Source organism: Marmota marmota, unplaced genomic scaffold (assembly GCF_001458135.2).
Source record: "Marmota marmota marmota unplaced genomic scaffold, marMar, whole genome shotgun sequence".
In the NCBI taxonomy this organism is placed as follows: domain Eukaryota; kingdom Metazoa; phylum Chordata; class Mammalia; order Rodentia; family Sciuridae; genus Marmota; species Marmota marmota.
The window spans coordinates 5,336,428-5,350,715 of NW_025999969.1; the positions used below are offsets into that span (position 1 = coordinate 5,336,428).

At 37.1% G+C, this 14,288-nt stretch overlaps 1 protein-coding gene across 1 annotated transcript in view; it reads left to right on the forward strand.

Moving 5' to 3' along the window:
- Tprg1 (tumor protein p63 regulated 1) overlaps window positions 1-14,288 on the forward strand; it is a 130,734-nt gene that overhangs the window by 35,509 nt on the left and 80,937 nt on the right. Inside the window, exon 3 of the mRNA XM_015499987.2 lies at window positions 1,227-1,318. Within this exon, the coding sequence (XP_015355473.1) occupies window positions 1,227-1,318 (92 nt within the window). The remainder of the gene's footprint in view (window positions 1-1,226; window positions 1,319-14,288) is intronic.

The window sequence follows — 14,288 nt, forward strand, 5'->3', positions numbered from 1 at the left end:
CTGACCCAGATTGACAGAATAAGAAATTCTGGGATGATCCCATAAATATGTATTCCAACACATACGCCAGGTGATTTCCATGTGCACCAAAGTTTATGATCTTTGAGCTAGAAAGTATGAACTTATCAGTGATACTCTTAGTTACCAGTGATGAATTCTGCTCCCTCACCTGTTGAAGTACAACATTAGGGAAGCAGGCCGAGGCAAGAATATAAAGCAGGGTTTGTTTAAAAAGGGTAACATAGACTTCTCCCGGGAGGGAGAAGGGGGCCATAGCTGATATCCTGGTATCCCAAAAAGTGAGGGGTTTTGCCTTTTTTATATGTCTTAGGCTTCCTTTGTTCTCCTGGTCTCTTTCCCTTATCTTTTTCTTCCTGAGCAGGGACTAGGCCCAGGAGATCCTTGGTAGGATGGCCAAAAGGTGGGAAACAGGTGGGCTGGAGGGGCTGGGGAGAAATGATCTGGACAGGAAGAGGGCATAATTAACAACTCCCTAGGGAGGGACAATCCCTGGGACAGGTTACCTTAGCAGCAGGTTGGAGCAGGGGCAGGTTATCTTGGTGAGGGTGAATGAAAGTCTCTGAAGGCATTAGCATTTCAATCCCTCTCCAACTTTCTGGACTCAAATTGGCCTCCTCCATCAGATCTGACTTGATTTACCAATCTAGACTCACTGCCAGTCTAGTTCAGGCTTCATTAGGATAGGTGTCGATCAATAAGTAGAACTAGGCCAGTAAGCAGAAACACTTATTTGGGAAAGAGCCAAGAAAGTGAGGCAGAAAGGTAAAAAAAAAGCTCATCTCTCAGAATGAGCTAAAATTTATGATCAAAGCATTGGAAGAAAAATGCTATTCTGTTTTATTGAAGTGTTCTCCTAAGAGAAAGGTTTGATTTAAAAATGTATACAGTTCTAAATACTTGAAATTTCCTGATTAAGATACTTGGAAAAATTGGTCCTCTGAAAATGGCTGTCTGCATTTGCATGAGAAAGTAGGAGTAAGACTTGGATTACTTTTGCTTCACCAATGCTCAGCAAATTGTTAAAAAGTAGAGTTCAAGGCTAAGATCTCAGGCTGGCAGTGTGTAGAATAAATGTGCAACTGCAAGAATGGTACCTTCCCTGAATTGCTTTGTGGAGGAACGGCTGGGTTATTCTAACAAATCTGGGATATTCTAACAAAGTGGCCTAATCTTCTCTAAACTAGGTATTTTCTTCTTCCCTGCAGCCAGGGGCCATTGAGACTGCCCTGGAGGACTTGAAAGGCCACATAGCTGAGACTTATGGAGAGACCATTCAAGGCTTCTGGCTCCTGACAGAGTGAGTAGCTATGGCCAAAGGAACTAGACTGGAAATGTTTTCCTTGACATCACTATAGCAGAACAAGAAATGAACCTCTGATAGATTTTCTTCTGGTTGCTATATGAGAATTGATTGGCTTTTCCATCTAGGAAGACAAGTTCCTTCTGTCGCATGGCTGATCAAATGGCCAGTTTGGACTTTTCCTGCTGTTATCTGGGCTGGTCCTCTTGTTTGGCCGTTACTAAGACTACTTCAGGGCAGGCCTGTGGCATGGCTCTCAATGACTGATGCATTAACTTCCTAAATCTCTAGTTCTAGTCTCATTTCCTATAACCATGTTGGGCTATTAATCATTCCATTCCAGTGTAATGGCAAGAAAGTAGAGTTCAAGGTTAAGATCTCAGGCTGGCAGTGTATAGAATAAATGTGCAACTTCAAGAATGGTACCTTCCCTGAATTGCTTTGAGTAGGAAAGGGAATTAATGGATCAACTTGTATAGTTTAAATTGTATTTTATGTACAGTCAGCCATATGAGAAGGAATACCAGGCCACCTGTGGAAATTAGGATAAAAAACAAGTCTAACACATAAGTCCTTATATTATTACCCTCCTGCATTTACCCCTCAAGGCTTATCTTAGTGATGAGAGTTCTCATTGCAAATTTTCAGCATGCAGATGTTTAACTTTTTGTTGGGCCTAGAAACTATTGTCTGAGTGACCCTTTCTTTACCCACCCAGTGAATATTAGTGATTTCATGTTTTTTACAACAAAAAGCAAAATATCCACATGATAAGGGAAAGAGGCAACTCTTTTATTTATTTAATTAGTTAATTTATTTACGACAGAACACATAATATTAGATGGAAAATGTGAATATCCTTCTATGACACTTAATGTATTCAATAACTTCTGTTTTCTGGCCTGGTAACCTGATTGCCAAAGAATCCCGCAGAGAAGCTCAGTGATTCCTATGCTATGAGGGAAGAGTAATTTAGTTAAGTCGGACATATTTAACTCAGTTGAAAGAGGGCAACACTTGAAAGTTTAACATCCCAGGCCAGCAGAACAAATGCCTCAATCAACAGGAAATAGAGCCAAACTACCTGTGAGTCTGTCTGATTAATCTCTATTTTATACTATTCTTTCAAATGGGTTCCAGAATTGGATGAATAGAACTTTTGAAATACAACTTGCCTGTCCAATTTGAGCCTTTGTTTCTTCATCTATAAAATGGTTCTTCAGAAGACTAAATAAGATGATATCTGCAAAGTGTCTATAGCATAGAGGATTTTCTTTTCTCTTTAAATATATTTTCATTATACATAAGATTAGGATTCATTTTTACATAATTATAAAAGCATCGAATGTAATGTGCTCTAATTCAGCCCCCAGTAATTTCCTTTTTCTTACCCTCCTCCCTCCTGTTCCCTTCTCTCTACTGAAGTCTTTCTGTTATTTACTTATAGTTTTATTTTTAATTAGTGTCTTTTGGATTTACACGATAGTGAGATTTACTTTAGTGTCCTCCTCTATTCCCAAGCACGAACTATCAATTAAAGACTGCTTCTCCATCCTCCTCCTCTCCATCTTCTTTTCCATCTTCTCCTTCCCTTTCCCCTTCTTCATCTTTTGTTGTCTCTACCTTCATTTGCATCCTATCCCATCTCTATCATTTCTGAGTTAACGCTAATGAAAAGGGAGGCCTATAATTCAGGCTTTTCAATAATTTACTTTGAACAGTCTCCATGTTATTCCTTACCCCCCATTCTCCTTACACAGAGTAAAATTTGACTAAAGCAAATAAAAACCCTGCTTTAATTAGGACCATATCCACATAGATTCTAGAGGTACAATCAGAAATAAATTCTTACCTAATTTGTTTTGGTAATGCATCTCTCTTATAAGGAAGAATGCATAAATATGGCCTTTCAAAATCTAGTTGTAACNAAAAAAAAATGTGGATGTGGCTAAACACTCCCTTGGTTTAATCCCTGGCACCCCCCCCCAAAAAAAAAAAGGTAAAACAATGCATAATATTTATTATTTTATGTCCCAAGTAGAAATATAAGAATCTAAGATAGCCCCCCCCTTAATTAAATACAGTAATTATTTTGAAGAGAAATGTGTGATTCAAAGTAAGATAAATAAAACTGTAAATGGCAGGTCCAGGTATAAAATGTGCTGGTACCACATCTGCTATCTTCAGAGCTTTGTTGCCATGAAATTGTGGATGAGGATTTTTGACCTTAATGTGTTTGAAATGTCAAGGACAAACCAATGTGTGGAAGGTTGGGTGACAGATATTTACTTGTATAGTATCAGTCAGGGACTTACCAAATGGTGTATTAAAGTTGATTTATACTAGCTCATAAGAGGTGATTGGTGAGTTTCAGGAATTTTAAGAACCAGTTATTATTAAAACTAATTTGTATAAAATTTTCATAAAAATATAATGTAAAATAAAAATAAATATAGTCAAAACTCACCACTTTATGATTATTTTATTTCATTTTCTTGTTATTCATGCTCCTGGGGTAAATTTTGACCATTATATTTGATTAATGAAATATCAATTATGTTGTGCTATGACACATTTCTTCCTAACTCCCCATTCACTGCTATTATGTTGGCAGCTTAAATTCAGCCACAGTGACAACATTACACTGTGGAAATTGATAAACACCACGGGTCAGAGCTTTATTTTTTGATTATTGTTTTGTTGATTTTCAAAACTTAAGAAAGTAATGAAAAATGTTAACAATGAAGGTGAAATTTAAAAGCATATCCTGTCTGCAACTCTTACATCATAATACTATTTTAAAAATTGAGGAAATACTATTCTTACATTAAGAAGTTATTATGCAATTCATCAAAAGTTACCTTTTTCATTGATGAATGGATGCATAAAGTATGCACAGAGGCAATCAGAGAAATGTTATTGCAGCATGTCCAAGGCTACATGGTTGCAGAGAGACTGTTTTCTGGACCTGAGGTTGAGGCAGGCTTTGCTGGCTCTTATCCATCTTGCTGACCCCAGCTGGAAATGACAACAGGCTCCTCTTCCTGAAATATCACTCTGGTGCCCTCTACTGCAAAAGATTAACATGATCCCCTCTTTAAATGAGAAACACTAAAAGGAATTTCATTGTTTATCACGGAGCATATAACATATGACATAGCTGGGCTTTGTGGATCTTTGTGTTTCATTGTTTATGAGGAAAATCCATGACAACTCTCGGGTTTTGCCTGGAAATCGATGGATTGCCTGCTACTATTCCAGGTTTAGAAGGAAATGATAATTCAACTTTATTGAGAAGCCACCATAAGACAAACATGATAGACATTACTTTATGCACACAGTCTCACCTAGTCCTCCCAACAATCTTACCATTCACCTGTTACAGAACCTGTTGATTACAATTTTGGAAAATATGATTTTGAGATGTCCATAGAGCACCCATGTGGAGAGGTTGAGTAGGTAGTTTTACATATGGATTCATATCCTGTCTTCAAAAGTGTTTTTTTTTTTAAATGGATTTTGGAATGCTTGTTTATTAAAATAGTGCCTTATGTTGAGGCTTAGGACATAAAAATAAATTAAGTAAAGTAATTTTCCAAGGATGGCATTCAAATGAATTCAGTTGAAGTATTTTATGGTGTTCTAAATTGTATGGGTATATTACTCAGTAAATTAGAAAAATAGTTTGAAAAAAGGCATTTGGAAAAAGGACACAAGGCCTGGATAGAGAAGCCAGGAGGGGAACTGGAGTGCTAGATCCATAGAACCCAGATCCCAGCTAGATCCCAGTTTAGCTGAAACCATAATGAATATCCCAAGAAGTGTCCTAAAAGGAGCCAGGTCTTCTGCCTCATGTATCAAGGAGATTTATATGCCTCTAGAGCATTAAAGATAAGATAGTGTTTGTTTAGCTCTGACCTCCTCTTCTCAATCTCTTTCTTGGCCCTATGGAAAAGTACACTTTAAGAAATTGTGTATGTGTCTTGAGAAGTGATCCATTAAGCCAATGCTGAGACGACCATCTTGACACTTTCTGGAGTCTCGGAGAGGATGATATGATAGCAGTGAAGTGGCTCTTCAGCACCATATACTCTGAGATATCTTAGCTACAGTGGTTCAGGAGGCAGGAGGAGATGGAATCTTCCCCTGCACACATTAGGCTGAAGTGGTGGGGGTGGGGATTCATCATCATTATTTTTATTATTGCTAAATGAGAAGACTTGCCTATGGTGGGTGGGATCAAGTAATTCTTACTCTTCATCTTTGTGAAAAATACTTAGAATGTGTTTAATTATCACTTTGCTCCAACCTGCCCAGTTTCTATCCTAGGACTTTGTTATAATAGGAATGTGAAATCCTATTAATTGTCTACATTAAACATACAGACATAGAATTAAAGTAGGAAAATGATGTCATAGAAAGTGGGTAGATTTGTAATTAGGAGACTTGGGATCCTCTAGTTCCTACCGGTGTAGCTTCATGAACTTGGGTAGGGGTTATTTTTTCTCTATTAATTTGGGAGTTTGTTTTAATATGTTCTTTGGATCATAAGAAATTCACTAGTTATGAAAAACATCCACTGTTAATTTTTGGTGTTATGTTATTCCACATTTTTTTCATGCATTTTTTGCTAAGTATTGTTATATTTTAATAGTAACATTTATTGAGCTTTTGAAATGTACCCAGCACTGTGATAAGCTGGTCTGACCATGCATTTGCCATTACATGGAGATAATGCATATAATTTTTATTATCTCTAAATGGTACTTCTCTCTCTTTTTTTTCCTTGTATTTTTCTTGGTCACAATATAGTTTTTGTAAAGCTACTCAATTGTTTACCTGTTATTCAGTACTTTTCAAACTGTCAATAGCTACCCACATTAACCAGATTTAAGGGCTTATTGTTATTCTTCTAAAATTGAAGCATTGAGTAGGGATGTCTATTATTGGGGCGGAGTAAGACTTTGTAGTTGGAAAGAGAAATGAAAATATATGGTGAGTGGGGCACAGTGGAGCATGCCCTTAATCCTAGCGGTTTGGGAGGCTGAGATAGGAGGACTGTGAGTTCAAAGCCAGCCTCAGCAATTTGGCAAGGCCCTGAGCAACTCTAAGTAAAACAACCCTGTCTCTAAGTAAAACATTTTTAAAAAGGGCTAGGGATGTGGTTCACTGGTTAAGTGCTCCTGGGTTCAATCCCTGGTACCAGGATGAATCTGAATATGTTTTTTGATAAAATAGTAACATTTCTGTAGCACTTTGTAGTTTAAAAGCACTTTTTCTTAGTTGAACTTCCTGGCAATAGTCTGAGGCAGGAAGTGTTACCTCCAGTTTGTAGATAAGGGAATCAAGGCCAGAAAGAGCATCATAGCTCTAAAGTGGCAGTGATAAAACTGAAACCCTTTATGCTGCCCTGACTTTTGCTAAAAATAATCCTTTCACTATTGAGCAACGATCCCATGTGTGCCTTGTTATTACATCACAGCCTCATGATGGGCAAGGGCTGCCTCTTTCATAGTGGGCATCCCCTGCTGAGCATACTGCAGCTCCTCTGGCAGAAACATGTTTGAAAAATGAGAATTCTGTTTCTTGGACTTGGACTTGGTGAGGTGAGTAGAAGGGTTTAGAAAGATATTTCCAGAAGAAAGAGCTCTCCCAAATCTTTAATTAAAAACAAAGAGAGCCTGGGAGACAAAGGAATGTTGAGGAACAGGTGACAGAAGCATCTTCAAGGCCCCAGGCTGCCTCTGATCCCCCCAGCACTGCTTTGGGATCACTTTTACTCTTGCTCTCCTCAAACAGACCCAGGGGACAAGGCCAGGAGGAACTATTGGCTTTATTTTATGGATGAAGAAATCCAGAGATTAAATGACCTATCCAGGGGCAACCACTTATTAAGGGTCACAGGAGAGCTTGACTTCATGACACCTCCCTCCCAGCCTCGCTGTCTTCTTATTACACTGTTCTTGCTGCCTTTTGTGATTTTTCATCTTCTGACACAGCGATCACTGCAGTTTAAATTGGTTAAATGATCTTTGTGCCTGTGTCTAGTTTCTCTGTTGATTGTCTTTTGTTTGCAGGGACAAGGGTCAGAGGTTCATTGGAGACCTTTTCCTCTCCAGATCTTTCTCTGACTTGTGCTGTTGATTTGACTTTATTTAGTCTTTGCCCAGAAATCACTGAAAGACTCAGACACCTGTAGGGAATGGTGAATGATACTGATGGACTAAAGGCAATCACACTTTGATCCTGTCAGTCTACTAATGTTATAAGGGTTGCTGAATTAACTGTAATGGAAAATACTACTACTAATAATTAAAAGGGTAAAAGACCCAAACCTTGGAAATCAGAGATTTATAGTCACAATGAATTGAAGGATAAATCTACTATGCAACTTAAGTTAACATTCTGAACTGTTCTACCTAACACCATTTTTTGCACACTTCCTGGTATTCAGATTCCCGCTATTCTAATTGTGGTCCTGGGATCAGCAGTACCATGGTCCCTGGGAACTTGTTAGCAATGCTGACCCTCAAGTCTCATCCCTCAGGCCCTCCTGAACCTGAGCATGCATTGTCACAGGATTCCTGTACACTTTATAATTTAAAAAGCACTTATCCAGATCACTCTCATGCTCATGGTCCATGCACTTTGCATGGGTCCTCACTATCTCCATACAATTTCATTGCATTTTTAAGACCCTGCATGTAAGACTGAATTACCCACTCCAGCCCTATTTACCTTTAGAAATAATCACTTAAAATAAAGAGTCTGGTGTTTCCCCAAATTTCTAATGCTATGTCTTGGCCTCATGGTTTTACTCATCACCTGATTTCCTCTAACATGAATGCATTTCCCTGCTTGTTTACTGGCCTAGATCTCTCCTATCTAGCAGGAATACCAAGTCCAAAGAACCATTCCATATGACCTCAACAAGAATAATCTAACTTCTCTTCCTTGGACTCCTTTTATAATGAGTATAGTCATCATGCACATTGAGAAAGCATTTAGATTCACTTAATTCTAGCCTATCTCGCCTCACCTTCCAGTACTCCACACAGTGTATGGCACATGTTATGGCTTTGAACCTAATTATGAGCTTGACTCAAATTTAATTTGATAGAGTTTCTGACACTAGCAGAGTCCATGTGTAGTCCTGTCTCTGCACCCCTCAGCCTCCAAGCAATGCAAAGCAAAGCCCAGTAAGCCTTGCATCTGTCCTTGGGTGAAAGTATTCAGGCTTAAAAGAGCCTCAAATCTATCAAGATGTTAATGACCTGTGGCAGGACTCTGGCAGCAACAAAAGCACCTCTGTTGCCAGAATCTATTTATGCAGGGTGGGTGTTTTCAACAACCACTTAATTAAACACGTTGCTTTTCTCTATAAATTCTCCATGGCTGCAACCTCATCCAGATAGCTAATGGTCCCTCAGTGACCTGCATTATAGGTCAGTGAGGGCATTTAGTTACTGCAGTCAAAAGTGTACTTGGAAGTGTTTGTTTTCCCATGACTGCCACCAGTAAGGGAGGACACAGAAAGAGCCAAGAGATGAAAAATGTCTGGTGCTGCTAAATGCCTAGTTCCATCACTTATCAGCTATTGGACCTTGCAAATCTTGTAAATTGTGTAATCTCATATCCTCTTGGTCTTAGTTTTATCATCTATAAAATGGGGATATGAAGAAACTTATTTTTATGGATGAAATTACTGAATATATGTATAATGCTTACAACAATATTTGTTATGCCATGAAATGTTGAATTTTTATTGATTTTTTAAAATTCTAATTTGTTATGTATGACAGCAGAATGCATTATAATTCATATTACACATATACAGCACATTTTTCATCTCTCTGATTGTACACAAAGTAGAGTCACACCATTTGTGTCTTCATACATGTACTGTCTTCCCTACCCCATGACCCCTTTCTTCCCTTCCCTCCCCTTTGCTCTATCTAGAGTTCCCCTAATTCACCATGCTCCCCACCCCTCAACTTCATTATGAATCGACATCTTTTTATCAGAGAAAACATTTAGCATTTGTTTTTTGGGGATTGGCTAACTTTACTTAGCATTATATTCTCCAACTCCATCCATTTACCTGCAAATGCCATGATTTTATTCTCTTTTTAATGCTGAATAGTATTCCATTGCGTATATATATACTGCATTTTCGTTATCCATTTATCAACTGAAGGGCATCTAGGTTAGGGCATCCACAGTTTAACTATTGTGAATTGTTCTGCTATAAACATTGATGTGAAAACTCAACTCAAAGTGGATCAAGAACCTAGGAATTAAACCAGAGACACTGTGCTTAATGGAAGAAAAAGTAGGCCCAAATCTTCCTCATGTCAGATTAGGCCCCAATTTCCTTAATAAGACTTTTATAGCACAAGAATTAAAATCAAGAATCAATAAATGGGATAAATTCAAACTCAAAAGCTTTTTCTCAGCAAAAGAAATAATCAGTGAGGTGAAGAGAGAGCCTACCTTTTGGGAACAAATTTTTACCACACACATATCAGATATAGCACTAATCTCTAGGATATATAAAAGAACTCAAAAATTTAACACCAAAAATAAATAAAGAAATAACCCAGTCAATAAATGGGCCAAGGAACTGAAAAGACACTTCTCAGAAGGTGATATATAATCAATCAACAAATATATGAAAAAAATGTTCAACATCTCAATTAGAGAAATGCAAATCAAAACTACTCTAAGATTTTATCTCATTCCAGTCAGAATAGCAGCTATTAAGAATACAAACAACAATAAATGTTGGTGAGGATGTGGGGAAAAAGGCACACTCATACATTGCTGGTGGGACTGCAAATTGGTGCAGCCAATCTGGAAAGCAGTATAGAGATTCCTTGGAAAACTGGGAATGGAACCACCATTTGACCCAGCTATCCCACTCCTTGGTCTATACTCAAAGGCACAGACAATCCAGTGCAGCTGGATTATGGTGAGCAGGTGTGAAAGAGCTAAAAACTGGCTAGAAGAGTAAGAAGGAACAAGAAAATACATGTATTTTGATTACCAGACTAAAGTTTTGAGCCACATTCTGTTATGTAACCATTAATTGGAGATCATAGGCCACTTCTACCCTGCTCAGTGTTTTAGATAGGAAATGTGGTCCCAGTTTGCCAATGCCTTGCCATTCCTCTCTGTCTTGACTAGCCCCTCTCCACTCCCTTGATACAGTGGTGTGTGGAAACCAGCCCATACCCTCTCATATGAGAGGCAGCTGTGTGTGTCTCTTCCAAAAACATTTCATGAACTCGCCTTGGTATCTTGACATAGTTTTATGTATGGTAACCATTTATATCAATAAGATAAAAATCAAAGCACTGTTTTTATGTGTTTTTTATGATCACAGTGGACACTTCTCTCTTGATATACTGAATAATATCAAATATGGTATTGATTTATTAGAAAGGCAGTAGACTCTGGAAATAATTACCCAATAATACAAAATTAATCTTGATGAACAGGAGGCTGCCAAATATGTTTCATTAAAAAATGAGACTTAAATCTTAACAATTATAACCTCAACACATATGGCTATCACAGTTGTTAGATAGATAAATCCCATAGTTTTCTATGTGTAAGCATGCTTCCTCACTTGAACAGTGCTCTATGAAGAGTTGTCTAATTCTATGGAGTCCATAGTTGTCCCCAGATGTCTTGCTGTAGGAAGGCCAGGGTGGGTTTAGAAGAGCAACCACTTTAAAGAGAAGGAAGCCTCTGCCCCCACTGGTCTATCCAGCAGACATAGCTGGATAGTCCAAGTGTTGCTGTGATTCCTCAAATGCTATCCTATATAAATTAATAAAAGTGTGAAATTCTGAGTAAAGAAAATGGTCAGGGAAAGAGAAGGACATTGATAAGTATTCAGTCTACCAGGAAGATATAGCAGTCTAAAGGTGAATGCACCAAGCAACAGAGCTAAAAAATAGTTTCAATAAAACTGATAGACTTGAAAGCAGAAGTGGACAAATCTGTAAGTATAGTCAAATATTCCACATCATTCTTTCAATAATAGACATAATAAGTAGACAGAAGAAGGCAGGAAAGATCTAGAAGAATGCAACATCATCATCAATAAACAGGACATAGGCAACATTTATAGAACACTCTATCCAATAACAGCAAAATACACATTCTTTTCAGTACTGATCTCTCCAATACTCTGAGCCACAAAACCAACCTCATCAAATCAAAAGGAGTTGAAATCATATAGAATATATTCTCTGACTACGATAACATCAAAGTAGGAATCAATAGTAAAAAGATTATAGAAAAAAATCTCTAAACACTTGGAAACTAAATAATATACTTCTAAATAAATCAAGGATCAAAGAGGGAGTCTCAAAGAAATTAAAAAGTACATTGAACTGAACATAAAGAAAAGCATAGCATATACAAACGTGTGGGGTTTATCTAAAACAGTGCTGAAAGGGAAATGTATAAGTGATAAATAAAAGTGATCATATATATTGAGGGAAAGTCTCAAATCAATAATCTAAGTTTCTGCTTCAAAAAACTAAGGAAAAAAGACCTAACGTGAGCAGATGAAAGGAAAAATTGTAGGTAAGAGTTGAAATCAATTTTTATAAATGGATAAAATTAATAAAATGAAAGCCTGATTCTCTGAAAGGGTCAATCAAATAGATAAACCTCTAGCAAGACTGGCAAAGAGAATAAAATTATCAATGTCAAGAGTGAAACAAGAATATCAAAGAGATAATAAGGGGTTATAACTAGCAACTCTGCGTACAGAAATTTGATAGCTTAGACAAAATGGTCAATTTCTCAAAACACACAAACTACCACAACTAATTCAATATGAAATAGGACATTTGAATAACCCTATAACAATTAAGAGATTTAATTTGTGATTAAAAATCTCCCTCAAGAGAAATTTCCAGGCCCAGATTGTTTCACTGGAGAATTCTATTAAATATCTGCAGAAAAAAGAACATCAATTTACACAATCTTTTCCAGAAAATAAGAGAAACACTTTCCCACTTATTCTGTGAGGCCCATATAACCTATTAACAAAACCAGACAAAAGTAAGGCTACAGGGTAACATTCCTCATGAATATATAGGCAAAAATTCTTAAAACAAGAGAGAATAAAATTTGGCAATATATAAAAAGAGATGTAAACCATGACTAAGTGAATTTATTCCAGGGATGGAAGACTGGTTTAGTATTTAAAAAAATCAACCAAGGTAATCTACTATATGAACTGTCTAAAGAAGAAAGATCACATGATCATGTCAATTGATACTGAAAAAGTATTATGATAAAAACTCTCCAAATAATAAAGGGAAATATTTCTCTGTGTAATAAAGATCATCTGCATAAAACCTATAGGTACCATCATGCTGTTGAAAAATACGTTGTGCTTTCTGCTTAAGATTAGTAACAAGAAAAGGTGTTCATTCTCACTACTGCATTCAAGATAGTACTAGAAGATTTAACCAGCACAATAAGACAAGAAAAGGAAATTTAAAAGAATCAAATCAAAAAGGAAAAAAATATTGCAAATGAAATGATAGTTTTTAAAGAGAATTCTAAGAAATAACCATAAGAACTCAGAGAACTAATAAATGAGTTTAGCATAGTTGCAGGATACAAGATCAACATATATAAATCAGATACAGTATTCCTACATATCGGAAATAATGAAATGAAAACCAAAATTAAAACACAATAACATTTATAATCATGAAAAGAAGAAGAAATAGGCATAAATTTAGCAAAACACACATAGAACTTGCATTCTTAAAGCTATAAAATGCAGATGAAAGAAATCACAGAAAACCTAATGGATACTGATATCTGTGCTGTCGATTAGATAACTCAACACAGTAAAGATGTCAATTATTTCCAAATTTGTTGTGTGTATTTAGCACAATTTCTATCAAACTTGCAGCAAGATTTTGGTAGATATATACAAGTTTATTGTAAAATAATTATGGAAGACAAATAAAGTAGAATAGCTAAAACTATTTTTAAAAACAAACTAAAGTGTTCTTCACTGACAAATTTCAATTTTTATCGTGGAATTTCAGTTTTTGACCATAAGTCAGCCCATGAACCAAAAGATAGTTCACTTGGATTATTTGAACTAACAGAATTCCTTATCTTGAACTGGAAGATACAGAGATACACCAACATTAAGAGGATGGGTCTGAAAATACTTGTAGGGTCAGGCATAGTCAAGGTCATAATCAAGGTTGAACTGAACAGGAATAAAACATAAACAGAAGGAGCACTCTTTTCAAGAGAAAACAGATGAGATGTATACAGAGATACTGAAATCCTGTTAGAGGCAGTTTTTGAGAGAGTAGCTTTCATTCCTTGTGATTTCCCAGGTTCCATGGAGCCCAGCTGTGCTGTGGTTTCTGCTCTTGGATTTCTGTGGAACTCCTCTGAGGATTTTTATAGCACATCTCCCCCACTTGGGTTTGGCTGATCTGGGCTGTATCTCCTGTATTCAAACAGCTGTAACTAGCACAGTGGAGGAATATCCCTTCAAAAAAAATTGAACAATTGTAGGTGGCAAGATATGTACATTTTTTCTATCTGTGTCCCTCTGTGCCATCTTCTCTGCTTCCTCCTCAACACTGGGCTTTGCTTCCTGCCAGCTCTATTAAAGTGGATTCAGAGAGAGAGAGCCTCTCAGGGGCAGGTCTCTTGTGAACTCTTGGCGTGCTATAGAGGACTTGAGCTATTCAACATCTTTTCAGTAGTTTTGTGGGAAAGGAAGAAGCTGGGGTGTACCCAGATTCTTTTCTTTGTGTGGCTTTTCAAATATCCTCTTGCTGATGTTACTGAGCAAAATGGGCTGGTAGCATATGAACTGTAAGTGGGAAGGGCAGCTTGATGGAATGTATATGGACTGAGAAAGGAGTCAGAAGAGCTGGCTCCTGGCCTTGGCTCTGTCACT